The 27988-nt window shown below is 40.6% G+C and overlaps 1 protein-coding gene across 17 annotated transcripts in view; it reads left to right on the forward strand.

Moving 5' to 3' along the window:
- Nucleotides 1-27988, forward strand: part of LOC110258817 (uncharacterized) — a 270157-nt gene that overhangs the window by 11666 nt on the left and 230503 nt on the right. For 14 of the 17 annotated variants that reach the window (XR_014817497.1, XR_014817496.1, XR_014817498.1 and 11 more), the window contains exon 1: nucleotides 16004-16138. Coding sequence is in view for 2 of the 17 variants with exons in the window: in XM_084979331.1 (XP_084835457.1) it covers nucleotides 11696-11747 (52 nt within the window). In the remaining 15 variants the exon portion in view is untranslated. Of the gene's footprint in view, nucleotides 1-9188; nucleotides 9320-10025; nucleotides 10144-11468; nucleotides 11589-11688; nucleotides 11748-16003; nucleotides 16139-27988 lie in introns of those variants that run through there. The other 3 variants (XM_084979331.1, XM_084979324.1, XM_084979323.1) reach the window with 3 other exon arrangements.

Genomic DNA, 27988 nt, shown 5'->3' on the forward strand with positions numbered 1-27988 from the left:
CTCCCCAGCACGGGCGCAGACCAGGCTCTTCTCCCAGGTTCCCTCTGATGCGGCTTTCCACTTCCCCGCTCCTAGGGTATTGCTCCCTTCCTCTGCGACAGCTTTGTTTTCTAGTCTCCCAGGCAGTCTCTGCCCTGACAAATGGTTTCTAGACCTCTCAAGCAGTTTCTGCTCCACCCTGCCCCCCCCAGCCTGGGGACTAACCTCTGGAGCCTAGGTCTCGGTGCCCAGACGCCACCCAGGCATCCCCCGGCCCTTTCTCGGGGACTAACCTCCGGAGGCGAGGTCTCGGTGCCCAGCCCCCACCCAGGCGTCCCCTGGCCCTTTCCCGGGGACTAACCTCTGGAGCCGAGGATTCGGTGCCCAGCCCCCACCCAGGCATCTCAATTTTTGGTGACTGTGCCCGTAGTTCAGATGGTTCGTTTGGTTCTTGATTGGCTTTTCCGTACTCCAACTTACTGCTACACTCTTCTCTGCATCTGGAGATTCCTCTGGTTCGTTTGATCTTTCCCCCGGTAGGTGACTTTCCAGGGTGCGGGATCCCTTTCTCCTCCGCAGTTCCCTTTCGGGAGCGCCCGTCCCGCTCGGATTCACCTTCTCTCACTCTCCTGTTTTCTCCCATTCTGCCCAGTAATGTCACGAACTTCTTGCCGTTATTGGAGTTTAGGTTCCTCTGCCAGTGATTGGTTGCTGTTCTGTGCGAGTCATTTATTCTGTAGATGTGCTTTTTTTGTTGTGTTTGTGGGAGAGGGCGAGCGTGTCCCCCTACTCCTCCGCCATCTTGTCCTCTCCCTCCTTGGGTTTATTTTATATGGTACTCGTTCTGCTTCCTGGATTTGAGTGAGTGATTCCTTTCCCATGTTAGGGGAATTTTTGGCTATTATCTCTTGAAATATTTTTTCTGTCCCCTTCTCTCTCTCTTCTCTTGGCACCTCTATAATACGGATGTTGGTGTGTTTAACATTGTCCCAGAGTTCTCTGAGACTCTCTTCATTTGTTTTCAATCTTTTTTCTCTTTTCTGTTCTGCATCTGTAATTTCTTCTAATCTGTTCTCCACCTCACTTATTCGTTCTTCTGCCTCCTGTATTCTGCTGTTAGCTGCTTCTAGTGCATTTTTTATTTCAGTTACTGTATTTTGCATCTCTTCTTGTTTAAGTTTTATATCTTGTATCTCTTTGGTCAGTGTTTCCTGTAAGTTATCCATCTTTTCCTCCAGTTTATTTCCAATGTCTTGCATCGTCTTCAGCATCGACAGTCTAAAGTCTTTTCCCTAGAGGCTGAGAATCTCCTCATTGCTTAGTTGATTTTCTGGGGATTTTCCTTTCTCCCTCATCTGAGTTATGGTTCTCTGTCTTTTCATTTTTATAGGTTTTTGGTGTGGTGCCCTTCTTACAGATAATAGGGTTGTAGCCTCTCTTACTTCTGGTGTCTGCCCCCCTTGTGGCTGAAGTCTATATGGGGGCTTGCTGTAGGCTTCCTGATGGGAGGGGCTGATGCTGCCCCCTGGAGGTGGAGCTGATTCTAGTCCCTCTGGTGGGTGAGGCTTAGTCTCTGGATGGGATTAGGGGCAGCTGTGTGCCTGAGGCTCTTTAGGTAGCCTCTTTACTGAGGGGCGGGGCTGTGATCCCACCTGGATTGTTGTTTGCCCTGGGGCTTCTCAGACCTGACTGACGGGTGGGGCCAGATTTTCCCAAAATGGCCACCTCCAGAGAAAGGCAGCTGCTGAATATTCCCGAGAGCTTTGCCTTCAGTGTCCTTCGGTCACAACAAGCCACATTCACCCCTGTTTTCCCAGGATGTCCTCCAAGAACTGCACTCAGTTTTGACCAGGTTCCTATGGAGACTTTGCTTTGCCCTGGGACCCAGTGCACGTGAAAGTCTGTGTGTGCCTTTTAAGAATGGGGTCTCCGTTTCCCCCAGTCCTGTGGCGCTCCTGTGCACAAGCCCTGCTGGTCTTCAATGCCAGATGCTCCAGGGGCTCTTTCTCCCAGTGCCAGATCCCCACATGTGGGAGTTTGATGTGAGGCTCAGAACTCTCACTCCTGTAGGTGAGTCTCTCTTGATGTGGCCTCCTCTTTTTCTTCTGGAGTAGGGTATGGGTTTCCAGTCCATTTGGGTGGAGATTGCTCAGTCTTTAGTTGTGAATTTTGTTGTTTTTAGGAGAGAAGTTGAGCTCCAGTCCTTCTATTCTGCCATCTTAATCCCGTCTCTCTCTCTCATTTCTTTACCTGAGGTTGATGTCTAGTTTCATGCCATTGTGGTCAGAGAAGATACTTGCAATAATGTCTATGCTCTTATATTTGTTGAGGTGAGTTTTGTGGCCCAGTATGTCGTCACTCCTTGAAAATGTTCCGTATGCGCTTGAAAAGAAGGTATATTGTGATTTTTTTGGATGTAATGTCCTGAAGATGTCAATCAAGTCTAACTTTCCTGTTGTGTCATTAGGATTTCTGTTGCCGTATTGATCTTCTGTCTAGAGGATCTGTCCATTGATGTGAATGGGGTATTGGAAGTCTTCTACTGTTACTGTATTCCCATCATTTTCTCCTTCTATGTCTGTTAGTATTTGTTGTATGTATCTGGGTGCTCCTATATCAGGGGCATATATATCGACGAGTGTAATATCCTCTTCTTGAATGGATTCCATTATCATTAAATGGTGTCCTTCTTTTTCTTTATGGGCCTACGTTTTAAAGTCTCTCTTGTCTGATGGGAGTATTGCAACTCCCGCTTTCCTGTTTTTTCCATTTGCATGAAATAGCTTTTTCCAACCACTCACTTTCAAACCAGATGCGTCCTTTGCCGTAAGGTGAGTCTCTTGTAGGCAGCATATCGTAGGCTCTTGTTTTTTTATCCAGTCTGCCACTCTGTGTCTTTTGATTGGAGCATTCAGGCCATTGACATTTAAAGTAATTGTCGATGAGTATGTATTTGTCGCCATTTTAAACCTTGTTTACCAGTTGATTCTTTGTTCCTTTCTTTTTTGGATTGGATGATTTCCTTTTATTGTCTGCTTGTGTCCTCTTCTTTTTAGTTTTTGTGACTGTATTGTTTGGTTTTGACTTGTGGTTGCCCTGTTTTTCAGTTATGTTAACCCCTACCTATGTCTGCTTGCCTGATAGTCATATAGGCTCCAAGACATTCTTAAAAAAAAAAAAAAAGTCTAGATTTTCTCTTTCCTTCCTCACATTGTATGATTTTGAAGTCCTTTTTAAACATCTTCATGTTTGTCCTTTTGCTATTCCTTGTGTTTATCATCACTTTTATAGTAGGTTTTTTTTCTCCCTTTTAGATCTGTATACTGGCTTATTTAAGTGATTGCTTTCCAATTGTGATTTCCTCCATCCTATTTCTTCTTCTTTTTTTATTTGGAGAAGCCCTTTCAGTATTTCTTTGAGAATGGGTTTAGTATTGCTGTACTCTTTTAGCTTTTGTTCATCGGAGAAAAACTGTAGTTCTCCTTGTATTGTAAATGATATTCTTCCCGGGTAGAGTAGTCTAGGCTTCAGATGTTTCCCTTTTAGAACTTTGAGTATGTCTTGGCACTCTCTTCTGCCGTGTATTGTTTCTATAGAGGAATGAGCTGATAGCATTATGGTGGGTCCCTTCTAATTAACTCTTTGTTTTCCTCTTGCTGCCTTTTGATTCCTCTCTTTAACTTTTGCCATTTTTATTATAGTATGTCTTGGTGTGGGACTGATGGGATTCAACTTGTTTGGGGCCCTCTGTGCTTCCTGTACCTTGATGTCTGTTTGCTTTAATTTGGAACATTTTCAGCCATAATTTCATCAAATATCTTTTCCGTCTAATTTTCTTTTTCTTCTCCTTCTGGAATCCCTGTTTTGTGTAGATTGGGCTGCTCTATCTTGTCCCATGGAGCTCTTCCATTGCTTTTGTGGTTTTTCATTTGGTTTTCTGTCTGCTGTCTTGATTGGGTGGGTGATTTCCAAGATTCTATCTTCCAAGTCACTGATTTGTTCCTCTGCATTATTCATTCTGCTCTTGGGTGCCTTTAACTCAGCTTGTGTCTCTGCCAATGAATTTTCTCATTTTCCTTGGCTCCTCCTTATGTTTTTGAGTTCCTTTCTAAAGTAGTCTGCACTGCTGTTCGTATCAGTTCTTAGTTCCTTAATAATTCAATCTTAATTCCTTCAGTATCTTCTCTTTTTTTTTTTCTTTTTTGGTCTCTTTGTCATTTCTTGGGCTGCTCCTTTGGCATGTGGAGGGTCCCAGGCTAGGGGTCGAATCAGAGCTGTAGCCACCGGCCTATGCCATAGCCACAGCAACAAGGAATCCGAGCCACATCTGCCACCTACACCACAGCTCACAGCAACACTGGATCATTAACCCACTGAGCAAAGGCAGGGATAGAACCTGCAACCTCATGGTTCCTAGTCAGATTCTTTAACCACTGAGTCAGGATGGGAACTCCTTCAATGTCTCTTTTTGAACTCGGTGTCTGTTAGTCTGCAGAGGTCTCTTTCACTGTTTACTCCTTCAGGGGAATTTTCCTGTTCTCGTAACTGGGAATGGTTCCTGAGCTGGTTCATTTTGCTTCTATTTTCCTTATTCTGTGAGTTTCGGGAAAACAACTACTGTTGACTCGGAGGGCTTTTCATAGGCAAGAACGCCCCTGGGTGTCTTGTGAGGGCTTACGATTTAGTTTTGGCGTGCAGGCTGCTTTTTTGGATGCTTTCTCTCTCTTTCTTAGTGTGTGCAGACTATCATCCCCTTGATACGGTGCTTCGTGTGCTTCCAGGGAGATGGAGGCTGTGGGCAGGGCTAGTAGCCAGTGCCTGGTTACTGGGCCCTTGACAATGGCAAAGACCCACAGGAAGGTGGCTCAGGCTGCTCCTAGTTGCAGGACCTTGGTGGTGTCAGTGACTGTCAGGCAGATGTAGGTGGCACCTGGAGTATTTGGCAGTGGCAGTGGCAAGATGTGTGGGTTCCCAGGGGTGTGAGAGCAGCAATGGGTGGTTGTGGTTGCAGTGCCCTTCTGTTTGGTGACCTCTGAGGTGACTGTGGCCATAGGTGGTGTCTGTTCACAGATCCCTAGTGGTGGCGGGCCATGCCCGCCTCTGGAGTCTGAGATGACTGTCGACCATGCAAGAGGTGCTCGGTTGCAGGTAGCCCGAACAGGAAGCACCACCACCCATAGCCCATGTAAGAAGGGCCTGTCACCTCTACCCCTCGCAAACAGGTGCCTCGCCGCCCATAACCCTGCCCTTTGAGAGTCCGTTTGTGTGCAGAGAAAGATACTCCTGTGGTGATTCACCCCTCCTCCTCCCAACCTCCCCAACAATTGCGCCTTGCTTCTCCTGTGGTCCCACACCTCCTCCTGGGTTCCCTTGGCTGTGGCACTCCTCTCCCTAGCCCTTTGCACATGCTCCTTACCCCCTTGGGCTGTCTCTACACAGCCAACCCTAGTCCTCATCCCAGTACTGACCTCTGGAGCCTGAGTCTCAGTGCCCAGCGGCTTTCCAAGCATCTCAGGCTGTGGTGTCCTAGGCAGTGGCACCATTGGTCTGTGTGGCTCTCTCTCTTTGCTTTGCCCTCCACTGTCCAGCTGTTGTGCTTTTCTCTGAGGCTCTGAGGTCCCTCTCTCTTGGCTGATCTCCCTGTCAGTTAGGTGGCTTCCCAGGGTGTGGGTTCCTTTCTTCTTTCTTAGCTCCCTCTCAGGAGAGCTAATCCCATCCTGATTCTCCCCTCCTTTTTTTTCTTCCCTTTTGTTCTACCCAGTTATGTGGAGGCTTTCTTGCTCTTTTGGGTGGTTTAAGGTCTTCTGCCGGCATTCTGTAGATGTTCTGCATGAATTATTCTACAGGTAGATGTTTTTCTTTTCTGTGTTTGTAGAAAATGGTGAACACCACTGCTTACTCCTCCACTTTCTTGATCCCAGCTCCCACTGTGTTTATTTTTGAAAAGTAAAGATTGCTGAGAATTATTTTGCTTTTTTAGGACAGCAGGTACAGCATATGGAAGTTCCCAGGCTAAGGGTTGAATCAGAGCTCTAGCTGCCAGCATACACCACAGCCACAGCAATGCAAGATTTGAGCCACGTCTGCGATCTGCACCTCAGGTCATGGTAACACTGCCTCCTTAGCCCCCTGAGCAAAGCTATGGATTGAACCCACATCCTCATGGGTACTAGTTGGAATCGTTTTGCTGAGCCACAGTGGGATTTCCCTGTTGAGAATTATTTTGATTTAAGATAGAATTTGTTTAAAATCCCTGCCTAACTCATTATGTTAGACGGAGTTACCATTATCCTAACGTTAAGGATCTATTGTTGTTACGTGATGAGTGTTGTCAGCCTAGAAAGTTATCACCTTACTGCAAAGCACTGAATAGTTATTGTGTATCTCACTTGGCCTTAGAAGTTGTAGCTGTAGAAGGAATGTATGGTAGAAGTGTAATCTTACTGAATTTATGGTCTATTTAGGAACATAAAATAGTTTCATTTCTGGGAATGGACCACATTTTATTTGATTTCTTTTTAGGGCCACGCCTGTGGCATATGAAAGTTCCCTGGCTAGGGGCCAGTTGGAGCTTCAGCTGCCAGCCTACACCATAGGCACAGCAACACGGAGTCCAAGCTGCATCTGTGACCTACTCCAGAGCTTGTGACCACACCATATCCTTAACCGACTATGGGAAGGCCACGGATCAAACCTCTATCCTCACGGACATTACACTGCGTTCTTAATCCGATGACCACAATGGGAACTCCTTGTTTTGTTTTGTTTTTATGGCTCACTACGAGCATACGGAAGTTCCTGTGCCAGGCATTGAGCCTGAGCTGCAGCTGCTGTTGATGCCAAAGCTGCAGCAATGCTAGATCCTTTAACCTACTGTGCATAGCTGGGGATTGAAGCTACCTACGCCTCTGCTGCACCCAAGCTTCTACACTCAGATTCTTAACCCACTGCACCAGAACAGAAACTCCTTGGTTTCCTAGGAACAATGACCAGAGTTTGTATATGAAATGATATAGAAGATTGTGGCTCAGCAGTAACAACGCAACTAGTATTCATGAGGATGCAGTTTTCATCCCTGGCCTCACTCGTCTACACCACAGCCACAGTCACATCAGATCTGAGTTGCATCTGAGACTTACACCACAGCTCACTGCAACGCTAAATCATTAACCCACTGAGCAAGGCCAGGGATTGAACCCGCCACCTCATGGTTCCACCTCATTCGTTACCTCTGAGCCACGACGGGAAATCCTGGAATAGCCAAGACTTTCTTAAAGGAGAAAGTGGAAAGATGCTCTCAAATATGAAGACTTATTATTAAGTCTGTGTGTTACGTTGGCAGGGAAATAGTGACAGGCCAGTGGAACGGGATAAAGAGCTCAGAGTAGTTTGTGTGTATATGAGCACTTGATTTCTGTTAAAGGGTCTTTTCAGGAGGTGATGAGTCTGGAAAATCAGTGAAATTGGATTCGTATATTGCATTATATGCAAAAATTAAGTTTAGGTGTATTATAAATGCATAAGGCAAAACAGTAAGGTTTTGGAAGATGACATATTTCATGGCCTCAAGGTTAGGAATGCCTTATTTTTTTCCCCTGAAATACATTTTATTTTATTAATTTATTTTTATTGAGGTATAGTTGACATATAACATTATACTATTCAGGTGTCCAGCATAAGGATTCTGTATTTGTATATATTACAAAATAATCACCATTGGTTAGCATCCATCACCATACTTAGCTGTAACATTTTTTCTTGGGATGAGAACTTTTGAAATCATCTCAGCCAATTTCTCATATGCTATGTAGTATTAACTATATTCACCATGCCGTACAAGGAATGGTTGCTTATAACAAAAACCAAAACACAGTAAGCATTAAATATAAAGAAAAAGTAATACATTTGTATACATTTAAAATTTAAGATTGAGGATGTATGTTTATCAAAAGACACCATTAAGAACATGGAAAGATCACAGTTCCCGTCATGGCTCAGTGGTCAGCGAACCCAACTAGTATCACTGAGGATGTGGGTTCGATCCCTGGCCTTGCTCAGTGGGTTAAGGATCTGGCGTTGCCATGAGCTATTGTGCAGATCAAAGACGTGGCTCAGATCTGATGTTGCTATGGCTCTGGCATAGGCTGGCACCTACAGCTCTGATTGGACCCCTAGCCTGGGAACCTCCATATGCCGCAGGGGGAGCTGTCAAAAGACAAAAAAAAAAAAAAAAAAAAGGAAAGAAGGTCAGCTGTAGAGTAGGAGGTGCTTCTAACACATAATGAATCCTGACGTCATAATTTTGAACAAAAGAAGCCAAACTCAAGGCATATACACTGTACAATTCCATTTCTGTAAAATTTAGAAGCAGCAAAACTCACTGTACTGTATAGGAATGAATACTTACTTAGGTGGTAAAATACTAACAAAAAAAGCAAAACTTTTTCTTGATTCCCACAAAGACAAGACAGAAGGAGGGCCTTTGGGCTTCTATAGATGTTTGCATCATAATTTCATTAAATTATACATTTATGTCATGCACTTTTCTATTTTTCAATGAAATAGAGATTTTTTTTGGAGTATAATGTAAGTTTTGCCTTTTTGATGGCTTATTTGTCTAAAAAGATATTTGTAGGTTTTTAAAAAACTTTTCTCCTGTATTTTGGAAATCTTTGTAAAAGGTCCTATTAGATAGGGGCAGATTTAGGATAGTTTCATAAATCCAACTCTTCAGACTTTTAGTTTTAACAAAGCAGAAGAACTTAATCCGCACCAACATGGAAATTCGGTTGATGTCTCTGCTTTCAGAAGTGTCATCAAAGCTCTGATACGAAAAGCTGAATCTTCTGGTGGTTTTATTGTTTCTTTTATTCTGCTTAAAGCAATCAGTGCTAATTAGTTGAGTGAAGGGGATGAAGTGAAACTCACTGGCTTATTAAAAAGAACATAAAGGTAGGAGGAAAGAAGAAAGGGCATATGTTGTAAATACGTAGACTGTAAACCGAGTATCAATAGTGAATATGGTCAAACTAATGAGTGTTACTGTTGCCTAGCCAGTTGTGAGACTACATCTCAAGGCTATTAAAGAGGGACTGTGTCTGCTCAAATAGAGGCAAAGTGTTCTTCGTATCAGTTATAAGTTACTCGGTTTTATATTTAATAATTATCCCTTAAGACATGTTACTTTAACTCTTGAATTATTTCATCAGGGGTTGTGCATTCATGATGGTACCTGGAAGTCAGCAGCTTATGATTTTGCAGATAAGAGTCAGTTGAAAAAACTACGAAATGAATCACATCTGAAGCCTGTCCCAGTTGTTGGTCCAAAACTGAAAAGAAGGTATATTATCTCAAAAATCTATTCTTCAGTTTATTGCAGCATGTTGTTGTTGATCTGGCTGTTAATAGCACATGGTGCTAAGAAAAGCCTGGAGATTTTTTTTATCATGAGCTCAGGATAGCTAAGACTTGATGAAACACTTCCTCTGTTTCAGATACTCTTTTATGTGTTCACATTTCAATAAAGTACAATTGATATGTTACCCCAAGATTTAAGTACTTCATATATAATAATAAACAGGGATTCTGAGGAAAAAGTGGTTTTATGACCCTTCACTACCAATATCAAAATTAAACATCAATTAAATTTTATGCAGTAAAAAGGTGATGATCTTATGGACATGAATCAGTCAACCTTTTAATAGTATTTGTATGTGAGAACTCTAAACTCAGAGTCTGGCTGTTGAAATGCGTTTTCCTTTGAGCATTGTCTAGGGAAATTGATGGGGTATAAAACGTGGTTAAACTCTACATGTTAAGAGCCCATGGTGTGAAGCCTGCTTCATTTTTACACCTTGTCACGTGTTTGGATGTCATTGTAGAGGACAAAGGACAAATACTGAAGTAGTTTGAATTAAGAGCAGGTCTACTGTCTTCATTGTTGTTATTAACTGCTTTAAGAAAGGTTAAGATTTTTATTCATAAATAAACCAATTCAATTGTGGTCACTATAAATGGAGAAGTTGCAACATGGGTCTGTCTTGCAGGTGGCCAGTTTCTTACTGCAGAGAACTCAACAGTTATTCCATTCCATTCCTGGGAGCAGATGTGTCTGTTGTGAAGCGGACTCAGTGTTACTTGCATGAAAATTTAGAGCAGTCACCTGTAAGTGTACATGACTTACTTTTTAATAAAGGATAGTCTATGTTTGTTTCAGTTCCCCTGTCAGTTTATTGAGGATTTTTATGTTTATAAAGCAAAAACAAACAAACAAACAAAAAAATAGGAGCTAAATCCTACATGTTTCATTTCCTGGAAGCATAAAGAATTAGTAGTATATAAAGTATTTTGTATTTTATGGGGTTGGTAATAGCCTCCTCCCATAATTCAAATCTGGCCTGCTGAATACCTTTTTTTGTTTCTGTTTTGGGTTTTTTTTGGGTCTTTTTAGGGCCGCATCTGTGGTATATGGAGGTTCCCAGGCTAGGGGTCAAATCAGAGCTACAGCTGCCGGCCTACACCACAGCCACAGCAATGCAACATTAGCTCCAAGCCTCATCTGTGACCCACACCACAGCTGACGGCAAGGCCAGTCCTCAACCCACTGAACAAGGCCAGGGATCGAACCTGCATCCTCATGGATACTCATCAAGTTTGTAACCCACTGAGCCACAAAGGAAATTCTGCTGAATACCTTTTTATTTATTTATTTATTTATTTATTTATTTATTTATTTATTTATTTATGTATTTATTTTCCCACTGTACAGCAAGGGGATCAAGTTATCCTTACATGCATACATTACAATTACATTTTTTCCCCACCCTTTGTTCTGTTGCGACATGAGTATCTAGACAAAGTTCTCAATGCTCTTCAGCAGGATCTCCTTGTAAATCTTGAATACCTTTTTCATGTAATACAACAGAGCAAGTTCAGTGCGGGAAATCGTGGTGTCGTGAGCACCCGGTCGTCCTATTAAGAGTTTCGGCTGCTAGAATCCTCTCTCTCTTGCTTATGGAGATGTCTGGGTTCTTCCCTCTTCTCTCCTTGATACCTCTGGAGTACCATCCTACTTCTGTTTGATTAAGGCAGTAATTACTCCCACTGCTGAGACCTGAAGAGGAAGCGATCTCGGGTTTTTTTTTCTTTTAGAAAAAAAGAGTATTTGGTCATTAAAGGTTGTAAGTGGAGTCTTCACTTTCTAATGTCTTATTGTTAATCTGAAGTGTATTATTACGGACTTTTCCTACAGAGATTATGTGGACTTCTGTGTTCAAGTAGGGGGAACTAATTACAATTTCTTTTTTAAACTGTCTTCTCAGTGTCTGGTTTCTGAACAAGCTTTTAGAACATAACACATTCATAAAATGGAAACTGCTTTTGTTTGGTATTTATGACTAGGGAGTAAGTTGGAAGTAGCTCACATTCTTTATGGTGACTTGGTCTAAGAACAGAGGGAGTGACATCCTGGCTTTCTATTCTTCATTTAGGTTCAGTATGCTGCTTATGTAACTATGGGAGGCATCACCTCTATTATTAGGCTGATGTTTGCTGGACTGTTTTTTTTATTCTTTGTGAGGTTTGGCATTGGAAGGCCACTTCTTATAAAGGTAAGTAATATTTTTATGAAATTAGACCTTTAGAAATATTTTCCATGAATTTTCAAAAACATCACTGAAGGTTTTGTTTGTTTGTTTTGTTTTTCCCTTTAGTTCCCATGGCTCTTTTCCTTTGGTTATTTTTCAAAACAAGGCCCAACACAAAAACAGGTAACCCTTTCCTTTGTTTCCAGGTCTCTAAAGTATTTTTCTTTATTTTATTTTTACTTTTCCTCAGTGCCATGAAAATAATAGTTAAGACTTGATGAAGCACTTACTGTGTTTCAGGTACTTTTTTTACATTCTTTCCATAAATTACATTACTTTATCTTTTCTAACACTCCTTAGGGTAGGTGTTATCTCTGTTTTACAGATGAGGAAAATGAGTCACAGAGAGGCCAAGAAATTTGCCAAAGTCCTAGGATGGGTAAATGGCCAGCCTAGGATGAGAGCCCAGCTGTCTGGCTCCAGAAATTATATTCTCTTCCCTTCATAGAGATTTCACATATTTTTACTTTTCCATTTTTTTTCCTCCTTTTTACCTCCTCTCTCTCCCTCCCCCACACACCTTCCCTTTCTGCTTCCACACACCCTGGATCTCTGTTGGAAAGTGAATTACTTCTGTCCGGTATCCTCAACAATATGACTGCTTCAGGCACTTCAAATTTAATGTGTCAAAAATCTGAACTTCTTTCCACCAAACACTCTTCTTCTTTCTCTGTGTTCCATCTCAGTTGGTGCCACTGTCATCTACCCAGTCATGAATGTATGCATCCTTCTAGATTTTTCTCCAAACACATCACAACTGTCTTAGTTCAGGCTCTTGTCTCTCTCTTCCTCTTTCTCTCGCTCCCGCTCCTAATGTGGGAAAATACACATGACATGAAATCTATCATTTTCACCATTTTTAAGCATCAGTGGTATCAAATACATTCATATTGTTACACAGCCATCACCACCATCCAATTCCAGAATTCTTTCATCTTGCAAAACTGAAGCTTTATACTCATTAAGAAACAACTCTCCTTTCCCTTTTTTTCCCCCACAGTTCCTGGCAAAGACCACTCTACTTTGTCTGTATGAATTTGACCACACTAAATACTTCATGAGTGGAATCATGCAGTACTTGTCCTTTTGATGAGATTATTTTGCATAACGTAATGTCCTCAGACTTCATCCATGTTGTGGCATGTGTCAGAATTTCCTTTCTTATTGCAGCCAAATAGTATTCCATTATATATGGTTGTTTTTTCAGTATATGCAGGGACTTGGTTCCAGAACCCCCCCACCCGCAAATACCAAAATTTGCAATGCTCAATATCCCTTATATAAAATGGCGCAGTATTTGCATTTAACCAGTGGACATTGTCCTGTGTCCTTTAAATCATCTCTATATTACTTTATAATGCATATGTAAATGATATGTAAATAACTGTAAAGGCTGTGTGGGTGGCATGAGGCAGATTCAAGTTTTGCTCTTTGAAAAAATGTTTTGCTGTTTGGAACTTTCTGGAATTTTTTTCTGAATAATTTTGATTTGCAATTGATGAATCTATGGGACACAGAAATCATGGATGTGGTGGGCTGGTTGTATATACCATATTTTGCTTACCCATTCAACTGTCCATAGACCCTTGGGTTATTTCCACCTTTTGTCTATTTTGAATACCTTTATGAAATTGGGTGTGCAGATTATCTTTGAGTCCCTACTTTCAATTCTTTAGGGTAGGGCATGGCTCTGTGGAAATGAAACTGACTAGCATCCATGAGGACGCAGGCTTGATCCCTGGCCTCACTCAGTGGGTTAAGGATGTGGCATTGCCATGAGTTTTGGTGTAGGTCACAGATGCAGCTTGGATCTGGCGTTGCTGTGGCTGTGGTGTAGGCCGGCAGCTACAGCTCCGATTAGACCCCTAGCCTGGGAACCTCCATGTGCCGTGGGTGCAGCCCTAAAAAGACAAAAAAAAAAATTCTTTAGGGTATATCCCAGAAGTGCAATTTCTGGGTCCTATGGTAATTCTACTTTTAATTTTTTGAGGAACCACCAAGCTGTTTTCCACCCTAGCTGTACCATTTTATATTCCCACCAACTGTGCACAAAGGTTCCAGTTTCTCCACATCCTTAGCACTGGTTGTTTCCTCTTTTTTTTTTTTTTTTTTTTAAGGTATCCGTCCTGATAAGTGTGAGGGGATACCTCATTTTTGTTTTGATTTGAAGTTTCCCAGTTATTAGTGATGTCAAACTTCTTTTCATGTTCCTAGTGGTCATTTGCATATCTTCTTTAGAGAAATGTATAAGCAAGTCTCCTGCCCATTTTTTCCTTATATTGTTGAGTTTGACAAGTTCTCTATATATTGTGCATATTAATCCCTTATCAGATATGTGATTTGAATATATTTTCTCCCACTCCGTGAGGCTGTCTTTTCAGTCTGCCAATAGTGAAGGCCCTTATCTCTTAGCTGAATTGTTCATAGCCTTCCTGTGTTACCAGTCTATTTCATTTCCCCACTGCTGTATAAGAAATCAGTGCACAAACCTGACCCTGTTCCCAAGGATGGTTCAACATTTGCAGATCAATCAAGGTGATACACCACCTTAGCAAAAGAGAATCCGAAAACACATGGTCATCTCCATAGATGCAGGAAAAGTATTTGTTGAAATCCATCATCCACTCATGAGAAAAACTCTCATCAAACTGGGCATAGAGGGAACACATCTCAACATCATAAAAGCCACTTACTGCCCATAGCCAACATAATACTCAGCAGTGAAAAGTGTCCTGCTGAGTTCAGGAATGAGACACGGATGCCCACTCTCACCAGTTCTGGTCAACATAGTTTTGGAAGTCCTAGCCACTGCAGTCAGACCAAAAATAAGAAACAAAAGGTATCCAAATTGGAAGAGAAGAGGTAAAAGTGAAGACATGATAGTCTGTATAGAAAACCCTAAAGACTCCACACGAAAACTATTAGAACTAATAGAATAATTCAGCAAGGTAGCAGGGTAAAAGATTAGCAAACAGAAACCTGTTGCATATGTTTACCCTAAAAATGAAATATGAGAAAAAAGAAAGTAAAAAAATAAACCCCATTTAAAATCGTGTCCAAGGAGTTCCTGGTGGCACAGCAGATTAAGGATCCAGCATTGTCACTGCTATAGCTTGGGTCATTGCTGTGTTGCACATTTGATTCCTGGCCCAGGAACTTCTGCATGCTGCTGGGGCAGCTGGTACTGGAATGGAGTGGAGTGGAATGGAATGGAATACCTAGGAATAAAATTAGCCAAGAAGGAGTTCCCATCATGGTGCAGCGGAAACAAATCATGGTGCAGCGGAAACAAATCATGGTGCAGTGGGAACATGGAGCTTGCGGGTTCTATCCCTGGCCTCGCTCAGTGGGTTAAGGATCTGGTGTTTCCATGTGCTGTGGTGTAGGGCACAGATATGGCTCGGATTCTGCATTGCTGTGGCTGTGGCACAGGCCGGCAGCTGTAGCTCCAATGTGACCCCTAGCCTGGGAATTTCCATATGCCGTGGGTGCAGCCCTAAAAAACAAACAAACAAAAAATAGCATAAAATAAAATTAGCCAAGGAAATTAAAGAGCTATATGCTACAAACTATAAGACATTGATAAAATAAATTGAGGATGATCCTTGCAAAGATATCCCATGCTCTTAGATGGAAAAATTAATATTGTAAAAATGGTTATAGCATCCAAAACAATCTATAGATTTAATGCCATTGTTCTCAATCCTGAGGAAAAATACAAAGCTGGAGGGCATAACTCTCCCAGATTTTAGGCAATACTACAAAGCCATGGTAATCAAAGCAGTGTGATATGGATGCAAAAACAGGCCTGTCAGTGGAGCAGACTAGAGAGCCCAGAAATAAAACTACACATCTATGGTCAATTAATCTGTGACAAAGGAGGCAAGATACGTATGATGGAGAAAAGACAGTTTCTTTAACAGGTGGCATTGGGAAAGTTGGGGAACATTGTGTGTCAATGAAATGAGTCCTTCATGTCATATACAAAAATACACTCAAAATGGTTTAAAGACCTAGATGTGAGACATGATGCCATAAAACTCATGCAAGAAAACATAGGCAAAGCATTCTTGGACATAAGTCATAGCAATATTTTCTTAGATCTGTATTCCAAGGTAAAGAAAATAATAATAAAAGTAAAAATAAACAAATGGGACCTAATTCAACTTAAAACCTTTTGCACAGCAAAGGAAACCATCAACAAAATGAAAGAACAACCCACGGACTGAGAGAAAATTACACTGCAAACAATGCAGCCAAGAAGGGGCTAATGTCCAGAATATACAGACAGCTCATGCAATTCAATAGCAGAAAAACAACCCAATCCAAAAAATGGGCAGAATACCTAAATAGACATTTCTTCAACGACGTCATACCCATGGCCAACAGGAAAATGAAAAAGATGCTCAACATCACTAATGATTAGAGAAGTGCAAATCAAGACCACGGTAATGCATGACCACAGTCAGAAGAGCTGTCATCAAACAATCTGCCAATAATAAATGCTGGAGAGGGTACGTAGCAAAGAGAACCCTTCTACACTGTTAGTGGGTAAGAATGTAGACGAAATTTGTGCAGCCCCTTTGGAAAACACTTTGAAACTTCCTTTAAAAACTAAAAACAGAGCTGCCTTGTGATCCATCAATCCCTTTCTTGGGCATACATCCAAAACAGAGGAAAACTCTAATTTGAAAGGATAAATGTCCTTCCGTATTCATAGCAGTACTATTTACAATAGCCAAGGCAAGGAAACCAACAACCCAAGTGCCCATCCACAGACAATTTGTTGAAGAAGATTTGGGGTGTGTGTGTGTACACAGACAAGAGTCTGAGGCATACAAATCAGAGTACAGTTCATTACCTTAATCAGAAATATATCTGTTAGGTAGGATAATTTCAGGACAAGGCATTGTCTTACTTACTTATTCTCTCCATTTAAGCAAATTACAGAAGACATGTATTTTTTTTTTTTAATCAGTCTTCCCAACAGATGGACTACAGTTCTTGGCCTGGTGGAGTTATCCTCTTTCTTAGACCATCTTTGGACAGGAAAAACCAACAAGTTCTCTCCATTTTCCTTTCCTCTTTTCCTTTCTTCTCTGCTCTTACCCCGCTCTTTTTTCTCTACTTCACAGGCTGACCAACACTCATTCTGAGAAGTCTAGTATATAGTGGACAGTCAGCCTTGAAAGGCGTGGATGCCATCCCATTCTTTTAAGATCATCTCTGCTTATGGAGTTCCCCAGGGGCCTATTGGTTGAGGATCCGATGTTGTCACTGCTGTGACATGGTTTTGATCCCTGGCCCAGGAACTTTTGTATGCCTCTGGTGCCGCCAAAAAAAAAAAAAAAAAAAAAAAAAAAAAAATCTCTGCTCAGATCTCATGAACTCACACTGTATAATTTAATGCTTAGATAAGGCTACATGTTGTGGGATGAAGTGAGGGAAATGGGAAGGAAAATGAGTCATGCCTGAAAAAGCTACCAGATACCTTTACAGTAAGGAAATACACTTGGTTTCTTTTGTGCAACTTCACCAATTTGATTTCCTCCTATTTTTTATTGGAAATTCATCTTCTTTAGTATTGGCCCTTGAGAGCATATGGCCTTGGACATACATGAGTAGCTGAATTTACTGCTCTTTTTCAATAATAGTCCCTTAGTGTTGGTAAATGTATTGAAAAGCTCTTATCTTTATTTTTTCTTCAAATAATATTTTACTGCATTTATTTAAACTGGAAAAACAATCCAGTTCAATCATGTCTTCCACCCCTTTCCCCGGCCTCTGGCAACCACCATTCTGTTCACTGTATATATGACCTTCATATATGAACAAGGTCATACTCAGTCTTGGTTCACTTTGAATAGTGCCCTTGCAGTCTATCCATGTTGTCCCAGATGGCAGGATATCTTTCGTTTTATGGCTGAATACTGTTCCATCACGTGTGTGTACACACCCCACATTTTCTTTATCCATCTGTGGACATTTAGGTGGTTTCCATGCCTTGGCTATTGCAAGGCATGCTGCAGTGACCATGGGGGATGCATATATTTTTCCAAATTAGAGTTTGTTTTCTTCAAATAGATGTCCAGAAGTGGACTTGGTGGATCACATGGTAGTTCTGTTTTACTGTCTTCCATAGTGGCTGTATCAGTTTCCCTGCCTTCCAGCAGTGCAGGAGGGTTCCCTTTTGTCCACATCACCAACATGTATCTGTTCTTTTTGATAATGGTCATTCTGATGGTTGTGAGGTGATATCTCATTATGGTTTTGATGTGCATTTCTCTGATGATGTGTCTGCTTTTCGTGCCAGGATGAAGGTTCCCTTTTCTTCACATCACCAATAACATTTATTTGTTCTTTTTGATGACAGTCATTCTGATGGGTGTGAGGTGCTTTCTCATTAGGGTTTTATTTTACATTTATCTAATGATGATTGATATTGAGTGTATTTTCATGTCTGTCTCTATTGGAACAATATCTATTCATCTCCACTGTCCAGTTTTAATTAATTTCTTTGGGGTTTTGTTGATGTTGAGTTGTATGCGTTCTTTGTGTTTTAGGTCTTAACCCCATATTAGATAGATTGTTTGAACATGTCCTCTTCCTTTCAGTAGGCAGTCTGTTCTGTTTGTTGATAGTTTCCTTCACTGCAAAAGCTTTTTAGTTTAATGTAGTCTGAATTGTTTATTTTTGCTTTTGTTTTCCTTGGCTGAGGAGACATATCCACTAAAATATTGCTAAGACCAATGTCAAAGAGCATACTACCTATGTTTTATTCTAGGGAGTTTCATGGGTTCATGTATTACATTGAAGTTTTTAAATACTTTTTCGAGTTTATTTTTGTATGTGATGTGAGACAGCAGTCCAGTTTGATTTTTTTTTTGCATGTATGTGTTTCCAGTTTTTCCAGCACAATTTATCAAGGAGGGTGTCTTTCCTATTGTATATTCTTGCCTCCTTTGTCATAGAGTAATTGAACATGTGCGTGTGAAATTATTTCTGAGATCTCTCTTTTGCTCTGTTGATCTGTGTGTCAGTTTTTTGGTGCCAGTACCATAGTGTTTTGATTACTGGGCCTTTGCAGTATAGTTTGAAATTAGGGAAGATGATACTCTAGCTTTGTTCTTTCACAGGATTCTTTGGCTATTTGAGGTCTGTGAAAAATACCATTAGTGTTTTGATAGGAATTACATTGATTCTATATGTTGCCTGGGGTAGTATGGTCATTTTAAACAGTATTAATTTTTACAATCACAGAGCATGGTATATATTTCCATGCATTGTCTTTAGTTTCTTTCATAAATATCTTATAATTTTTTGAGGACAATTATTTTACCTCCTTGTTTAGATTTATTCCTAGGTAGTATTCCTTTTGATGCAGTGGTCAATGAGATTGTTTTCTTAATTTCTTTTGCTAATAGTTTGTTGTGAGTGTATAGAAATATAGCAGATTTCTGTATATTAACTTTATATTGTATCCTGCAACTCTACTGAATTCATTTATTAGTTTTTAATAGGTTTTTTTATTTTGCATCTTTAGGATCTTCTCTCTATAGTATTGTGACCTCTACAGACAGTGGCAGTTTTGCGTCTTCCTTTCCAATTTAGTTTACTTTTATTACTTTTTCTTGTCTAATTGTTGTGGCTAGGACTTCTAGTACTATGTTGATCATAAGTGGCAGGAATGGGCACTCTTGTCTTATTTGTGATCTTGGAGGAAATGCCTTTTCACCATTGAGTGTTAGCTGTGAGCTTGACATATACGGCCTTTATTGTGTTGAAGTATGTTCCTCTCAACAAACCCACTTTGTTGAGAGTTTCTGTCATGAATGAATGTTGAATTGTCTTAAAAGTTTTTCTGCATCCATTGAGATGATCATATGACTTTTTTATGGCAATATGCATGACATATGGAAGTTCCCGGGCCAGGGATTGGATCCAGGCTGCAGCTGTGACCTGTGCCAAATCTGCAGCAAGGCTAGATCCTTTAACACCACTGCACCAGGCCGGGGATAGAACCTATCCCTCCACAGCAATCCAAGCTGCTGCATTTGGATTCTTAACCCACTGTGCCACAGTGGAAACTCCGAGAAGATCATGCAGTTTTTAAACTTCTGTTTCTTAATTTGTATCACGATGATTGATTCATGGTTATCAGTTATTCATCTCTTAATGTATTGTTAAATTCAGTTTGTTAATATTTGGTTGAGGACATTTTGCATCTGTGTTCGTCAGTGATACATTGGCCTGTAATTTTCCTTTTTTTTTTTTTTTTTTGGTAATGTCTTTGGTATTGGTGTCAGGGAGATGGAGGTTCATAAAATGACTTTGGAAGCAGTTCTTCCTCTGCAGTTTTTTTGAATAGTTGAGAATGATAGGCATAAACTCTTCTTGATATTTATTATTTACTTATTTTCTGTGTTTTTGTCTTTTTAGGGCGTCACCCATGGCATATAGAGGTTCCCAGGCTAGGGGTCCAATTGGAGCTGCAGCCAGCGGCCATTGCCACAGCCACAGCAATGTGGGATCCGAGCCATGTCTGCAACCCACACCACTGCTCATGGCAACTCCGGGTCCTTAACCCCACTAAGTGAGGCCATGGATCAAACCACTACCTCATAGATGCTCGTCAGGTTTCCCAGCCATTGAGCCCCAAAGGGAGCTCTCAACTCTTCCTTAAATGTTTGGTAGAATTCACCTGTGACAGACACTCTTTGGTGCTGGACTTTTGTTTATTGGGAATTGAGGGGTTTTAAAATTATTGATTCAGTTTCACTCCTGGTAATCAGTCTGTTCATATTTTCTATTTTTCCTGAATCTGTGTTGGGAGATTGAACATTTCTAGAAGTTCATCCATTTCTTTTATGTTCTCCATTTTATTCACATAAAATTGTTTCTAATATCTTCTATGATACTTTGTCTTTCTGTGATGTCACTTGGAATGTCTTCTTCAGTTCTGATTGTAGTTATTTTCTCTCTTTCTTTCTTGATGAGTCTGGCCTAAAGTTTATCAATTTTGTGTACCCAAGGAACCAGGTCTTAGTTCCATTGATCTTTTCTATCATTGTTGGAGTATCTGTTTCACTTATTTCTTCTCTGATCCTTGTGATTTTTTTCTTCTGCTAACTTTGGCGTTCATTTATTCTTAATTGTCTAGTTCATTTAGGTACAAAGTGAGGTTGCTTATTTTAGATTTTTGTTTGTTTCCCGAGGGTGCTTGTATTCCTATAAGCTTCCCCCTTAGAATTACTTTTCTTTCGTCCTATAGATTTTGGATGGTTGTGTTTCCATTTTCTTTTGCCTCCAGGTATTTTTTGATATTCCCTTTCTTTGGTGATCCATTAGTTGTTTAGTAACATGTTGTGTATCCTCCACCTGTTTGATTTTTGCAGTTTTTTCCCTGAGAGTTGATTTCGAGTCTCCTAGTGTTCTGGTCAGAAAAGATGCTTGATGTGATTTCAGTTTTCTTACATTTACCAAGGCTTGTTATGTGGCCTAGTATGTGATCTGCCCTGGAGACTATCCATGTGCACTTGAAAAGAATGTGTATTTGGATGCTTTGGGATGAAATGCTTTGTATATGTATCTCTTGAGTTCATCAATGTCTTCTGTGTCATTTAAGGTCAGTATTTCCATCCTGATTTTCTGTTTGGGTGATCTGTTCATTGATGTCAGTGAGGTGTTAAAGTCCCTTAGTCTAATTGTGTTACCATCAATTTCTCCTTGTGTGTTTGTTGAGATTTGTTTCATATATTTGGGGGCGCCTATGTTGGGTACCTATATCTTTACAGTTGTTTTGGTATCTTCCTTTTGGATTGCTCCCTTTATAATTAGTAATATCCATCGTTGTATCTTGTTACAGCCTTGGTTTTATTTACCTTTTTGGTTTTGGGGGCCACACAAACGACATAATGAAGGTTTCCAGGCTAGGGGTCTAATGGGAGCTGTAGCCACCGGCCTACACCACAGCCACAGCAACACCAGATCCAAGCCGCATCTGCAACCTACACCACAGCTCATGGCAACACTGGATCCTTAACCCATTGAGTGAGGCTGGGGATTGAATCCCGCAACCTCATGGTTACTAGTTGGATTCCTTTCCACTGCGCCATTTCTTGGGCCGCTCCTGCGGCATATGGAGGTTCCCAGGCTAGGGGTCCAATCAGATTTGTAGCTGCTGGCCTATGCCAGAGCCATAGCAATGCAGGATCCGAGCCGCGTCGGCAACCTACACCACAGCTCACGGCAATGCCAGATTGTTAACCCACTGCGCAAGGGCAGAGATCAAACCCGCAACTTCATGGTTCCTAGTCGGATTTGTTAACCACTGTGTGATGACAGGAACTCCTAGTCTTGGTTTTAAAGTCTGTTTTCTCTGATGTAAGTATTGCTAACCTCACCTTTCTTTTCATTTCCCTTTGTCTAGAATACCTTTTTCCATTCCCTTACTTTCAGTCTGTGTCTTTATAGCTGAAGTCTCTTGTAGGCTATATATGTGTGTGTGTGTATATATATATATATATACATATATATATATATACACACATGTCTTGTTTATGTATCCATTCACTCACTCTATTTCTTTTGACTAGAGCATTTAATCTATTTACATTTAAAGTAATTATTGATAGGTGTGTACATTTTGTTAATAGCTTTCTGGTTGTTTTGTATTTTCTGAGATCAGCTTGTATTGCTATAAACTTTCCTCTTAGACCTGCTTTTGCTGCATCCCATAGGTTTTGGAGTGTTGTGTCTTTGTTGTCATTTGCTTCTAGATATTTTTTAATTTCCTCCTTGATTTATTCAGTGATCCATTTGATTGTGGAGTAGTAGCATGTTGTTGAGTCTCCATGTATTTTTGTTTTTTGCAGTTTTTTCTTGTTGTTGATTTCCAGTCGTATAGCGTTGTGCTTGGAAAAGATGCTTGATATGATTTCCATTTTCTTAAAGTCACCAAGGCTTGATTTGTAGCCCAGGATGTGATCCACCTTAGAGAACGTTCTGTGTGCCCTTGAGAAGAACGTGTATTCTGTTGGTTTTGGATGGAGTGTCCTATAAATATCTATTAAGTCCATCTGGTCTAATGCTTTATGCAGGGCCTGTGTTTCCTTATTGATTTTCTGTCTGGATGATCTGTCCATTGCTGTCAGTGGGGTGTTAAAGTCCCCCACTATGATTGTGTTATTGTTGATTTCTCCTTTTAAGGTTGTTAGCAGTTGCCTTATGTATTGTGGTGAACCTATGTTGGGTGCATAGGTATTTCAAATTGTTATATCTTCTTGGATTGATCCTTTGATCATTCTGTAGTGTCCTTCCTTGTCTCTTAAAATAGTCTTCATTTTAAAGTCTATTTTGTCTGATATGAGTATTGCTAGTCCAGCTTTCTTTTGATTCCCGTTTGCATGGAATACTTTCTTCCGTCCTCTCACTTTCAATTTGTATGTGTCCCTAGAAGTGAAGTGGGCCTCTTGAAGACAGAAAATATATGAGTCTTGTTTTTGTATCCGTTCAGACAGTCTGTGTCGTTTGGTTAGGGCATTTGGTCCATTAACATGTAAGGTAGTTATTGATATGTATGTTCTTGTTGCCATTTAATTCATTGTTTTAAATTTGTTTTTGTTGCTCTTTTTTCCTTCCCTTCTTCTCTTGTTCTCTCCTCTTGCGGTTTGATGATGGTCTTTGGTGTTGTATTTGAGTTGATTTTTCTTATTTGTTTGTGTGTCAGTTATAGATTTTTGGTTCGCAGTCACTCTGAAGTTTTGATATGAGTGTATATACATGTGCGAGATTGTTTTAGGTTGTTGGTCTCTTAATTGCAAGTGCATCTCCATTATCCTGCCTTTACCCTCCTCTTCTCAGAGTTTCTGATTTTGGTAGCATAATTTTGTGTGCATGATTTCTTACCTTTACTACATGTATGCCTTCACTGGTGAGTCTCGTCATTTGTGGTATTTTTGTTTCTGGTTGCAGCCTTTTCTTTTCTGACTAGAGAAGTTCTTTTAGTATTTGTTGTTTTTATATATGTATATATATGTGTGTGTGTGTGTATATATATATATATATATTTATTACTCAAATGAATTTATCACATCTGTAGTTGTATAATGATCATCACAATCCAATTTCACAGAATTTCCATCCCACAACCCAAGCACATCCCCCCACCCCCCAAACTGTCTCCTCCAGAGACTAAAATTTTTCAATGTCTGTGAGTCAGCATCTGTTCTGCAAAGAAGTTCATTGTGTCCTTTTTTCAGATTCCACATGTCAGTGACAGCATTTGATGTTGGTGTCTCATTGTATGGCTGACTTCACTTAGCATGATAGTTTCTAGGTCCATCCATGTTGCTAAAAATGCCGGGATTTCATTCCTTTTAATGGCTGAGTCATATTCCATTGTGTGTATGTACCACATATTCTTGATCCACTCCTCTGTCGATGGACATTTCGGTTGTTTCCATGTGTTGGCTATTGAAAAGAGTGCTGCAATGAACATCGGAGTACATGTGTCTTTGCGAGTCGTGGTTTTCTCTGGATAGATGCCCAGGAGTGGGATGGCTGGATCAAATGGTAGTTCCATGTTTAGTTTTCTGAGGACTCTCCATACTGTGTTCCACAGTGGTTGCACCAATTTACAGTCCCATCAACAGTGTCATAGGGTGCCTTTTTCTCCACACCCTCTCCAGAACTTACTGTTTGTAGACGTTTTGATGATGGCCATTCTGGCTGGTGTAGGGCGGTACCTCATCGTGGTTTTGATTTGCATTTCTCTAATCATGAGAGATGCTGAACATCTTTTCATGTGTTTTTTGGCCATCTGTATGTCGTCTTTGGAGAACTGTCTGTTTAGATCTTCTGCCCATTTTTGGGTGGGTTTTTTTTTTGGTATGGGGCAGCAGAAGGTGTTAATAAATTTGGGGGATGAATCCCTTGTCAGTCGATTCATTTGCAAAGATTTTCTCCCATTCTGTGGGTTGTCTTTTTGTGTTGTTTAGGGTTTCCTTTGCTGTGCAGAAACTTTTAAGTTTGATTAGGTCCCATTTGTTTATTTTTGTTTTTGTTGTCAATACTCTGAGAGGTGGATCTGAGAAGATGTTGCTGTCGTTTATGTCAGAGAGTGTTTGGCCTATGTTTTCCTCTAGGCGTTTTATAGTGTCTGGTGTTCCATCTAGGTCTTTAATCCATTTGGAGTTTATTTTTGTGTATGGTGTTAGGGAGTGTTCTCATTTCATTCTTTTCCATGTGGCTGTCCAGGTTTGCCAGCACCACTTATTGAACTGTCCTTTCTCCATTGTACATTCTTGCCTCCTTTGTCAGAGATGAGTTGGCTGTAGGTGCGTGGGTTGACTTCTGGGCTTTCTCTCCTGTTGCACTGATCTCTTTTTCTGTCTTTGTGCCAGCACCATATGGTTTTGATGAGTGTTGCTTTGTAGTGTAGCCTGAAGTCTGCGAGCCTGATTCCTCCAGCTCCATGTTTCTTTTTCAGGATGTCTTTGGCTAATCTGGGTTTTTTGTGCTTGCAAACAAATTTTAAAATATTTTGTTCAAGTTCTGTGAAAATTGTCCTTGGTAGTTTGATAGGGATTGCATTGAATCTGTAGATGTCTTAGGTAGTGTAGTCATTTTGATAATATGAACTCTTCCAATCCACAAGCATGGTATATCTTTCCATCTGTTTGTGTCCTCTTTGATTTCTTTTCATCAGTGTCTTATAGTTTTCAGAGTACAGATCTTTTGTCTCTTTAGGTAGGTTTACTCCTAGGTGTTTTATTCCTTTGGATGCGATGGTAAACGGGATTGCTTCCCTCATTTCTCTTTCTGATCTTTCATTGTTAGTGTATAGAGTGCTGTCGATGTGTATTAATTTTGTATCCTGCGACTTTGCCAAATTCGTGGATGAGCTCTAACAGTTTTCTGGTAGAGTCTTTAGGATTCTCTAGGTATAGTATCATGTCATCTGAAAATAGTGATAGTTTTTTACTTCTTCCTTCCAAATTTGGATTCCTTTTATTTCTTTTACTTCTCTGATTGCTGTAGCCAGGACTTCCAAAACTGTGTTGAAGGGTAGTGGTGAGAACAGACATCCTTGCCTTGTTCCTGATCTTGGCGGGAATTCATTCAGCTTTTCACCATTGAGAATGATGTTTGCTGTGGGTTTGTCATATATGGCCTTTATTACATTGAGGTAGGTTCCCACTCTGCCCACTTTCTGAAGGGTTTTTATCAGAAATGGGTGTTGGCTTTTGTCAAAGCCTTTTTCTAAGTCTATCGAGAGGATCATATGGTTTTGATTCTTCAGTTTGTTAATGTGGTATATCACACTGATGGATTTGCGGATAGTGAAGAACCCTTGCATCCCTGGGATAAATCCCACTTGATCATGACGTACAATCCTTTGAATGTATTGTTGGATGCGGTTTGCTAGTATTTTGTTGAGGATTTTTGCATCGATGTTCATCAGAGAAATTGGCCTGTTGTTTTCTTTTTTGGTGGTATCTTTGTCTGGTTTTGGTATCAGGGTGATGGTGGCCTCATAGAATGAGTTTGGGAGTATCCCTTCCTCTGCAATTTTTTGAAATAGTTTCAGAAGGAGAGGTGTTAGTGCTTCTCTAAATGTTTGATAGAATTTGCCTGTGAAGCCATCTGGTCCTGGACTTTCGTTTGTTGGAAGTTTTTAAATCACAGTTTCAATTTCAGTCCTTGTGATGGGTCTATTCATCTTTTCTATTTCATCTTGGTTTAGTCTTGGAAGATGGTACTTTTCTAAGGATTTGTCCATTTCTTCTAAGTTTTCTGTTTTATTGGCATATAGTAGCATATAGTAGTCTCTTATGATCCTTTATATTTCTGTGATGTCTGTTGTTACTTCTTCTTTTTCATTTCTAATGTTATTGATTTGAGTCCTCTCTCTTTTTTGCTTGATAAGTCTGGCTAAGGGTTTTTCAATTTTGTTGATCTTTTCAAAGAACCAGCTTTTCGTTTCATTGATCTTTTCTATGGGTTTCTTGGTTTCTATTTCATTGATTTCTGCTCTGATCTTTATGATTTCTTTCCTTCTACTAACTTTAGGTCTTGTCTGTTCTTCTCTCTCGAGCTGCTTTAGATATAAAGTTATCTTGTTTATTTGAGCTTTTTCTTGTTTCCTGAGGTAGGCTTGTATTGCTATACACTTTCCTCTTAGAATGGCTTTTGCTACATCCCATAGGTTTTGGAGTGTTGGAACTTCATTGTCGTTTGCTTCTAGGTATTTTTTGTTGTTGTTGCTGTTGTTGTTGTTGTTGCTATTTCTTGGGCCGCTCCCGCAGCATATGGAGGTTCCCAGGCTAGGGGTTGAATCTGAGCTGTAGCCACCGGCCTACGCCAGAGCCACAGCAACACGGGATCCGAGCCGCATCTGCAACCTACACCACAGCTCACGGCAACGCCAGATCGTTAACCCACTGAGCTAGGGCAGGGACCGAACCCGCAACCTCATGGTTCCTAGTCGGATTCGTTAACCACTGCGCCATGACGGGAACTCCTAGGTATTTTTTTAATTTCCTCTTTGACTTCTTCAGTGATCCATTGGTTGTTTAGTAGCATGTTGCTTAGTCTCCATGTGTTTGTGTTTTTTGCAGCTTTTTTCTTGTTGTTGATTTCCAGTCGTGTAGCGTTGCGATTGGAAAAGATGTTTGATGTGATTTCAATTTTCTTAAAGTTACTGAGGTTTGCTCCCCGTTTGCATGGAATATTTTCTTTTTCTTTTTCTTTTTTTTGTCTTTTTGTCTTTTTTGTCTTTTGTTGTTGTTGTTGCTATTTCTTGGGCCGATCCTGTGGCACATGGAGATTCCCAGGCTAGGGGTTGAATCGGAGCTGTAGCCACCGGCCTACGCCAGAGCCACAGCAACACGGGATCCGAGCCGCATCTGCAACCTACACCACAGCTCATGGCAACGCCGGATCGTTAACCCACTGAGCAAGGCCAGGGGGTCAAACCCGCAACCTCATGGTCCCTAGTTGGATCTGTTGACCACTGTGCCATGACGGGAACTCCATTCCGCTTGTTTAATTTTCCCTTTCTATCACTTGCCTTTGAAGTCAGATCCAAGTGTAAGCAGACAGATGTCCGTGTGCTTACCACCTATGTTTTCTAGACATTGTATGGTTTCAGTTCTTCCATTCGAGTCTTTAGTCCATTTTAATTTGGGGATGTGGTGAGATAGTGGTCTAGTTCCATTCCTTTGCATGTGCCTGTGCAGTTCTTCCAGCACCATTGATTGACGAAACTGTCCCTTGTCCATTGTATGCTCTCTGTTCCTTTGTTGGAAATGAATTGTCTGTGTCTGTGTTGGTTTTACTTCTGGGCTGTCAATGTTGTTTCA

This window comes from Sus scrofa, chromosome 10 (genome assembly GCF_054392235.1).
Source record: "Sus scrofa isolate SSC_HxYL_T2T_F1_AM1 chromosome 10, Sscrofa_HxYL_maternal_Yorkshire_Landrace_v2.0, whole genome shotgun sequence".
Taxonomy (NCBI): Eukaryota; Metazoa; Chordata; class Mammalia; order Artiodactyla; family Suidae; genus Sus; species Sus scrofa.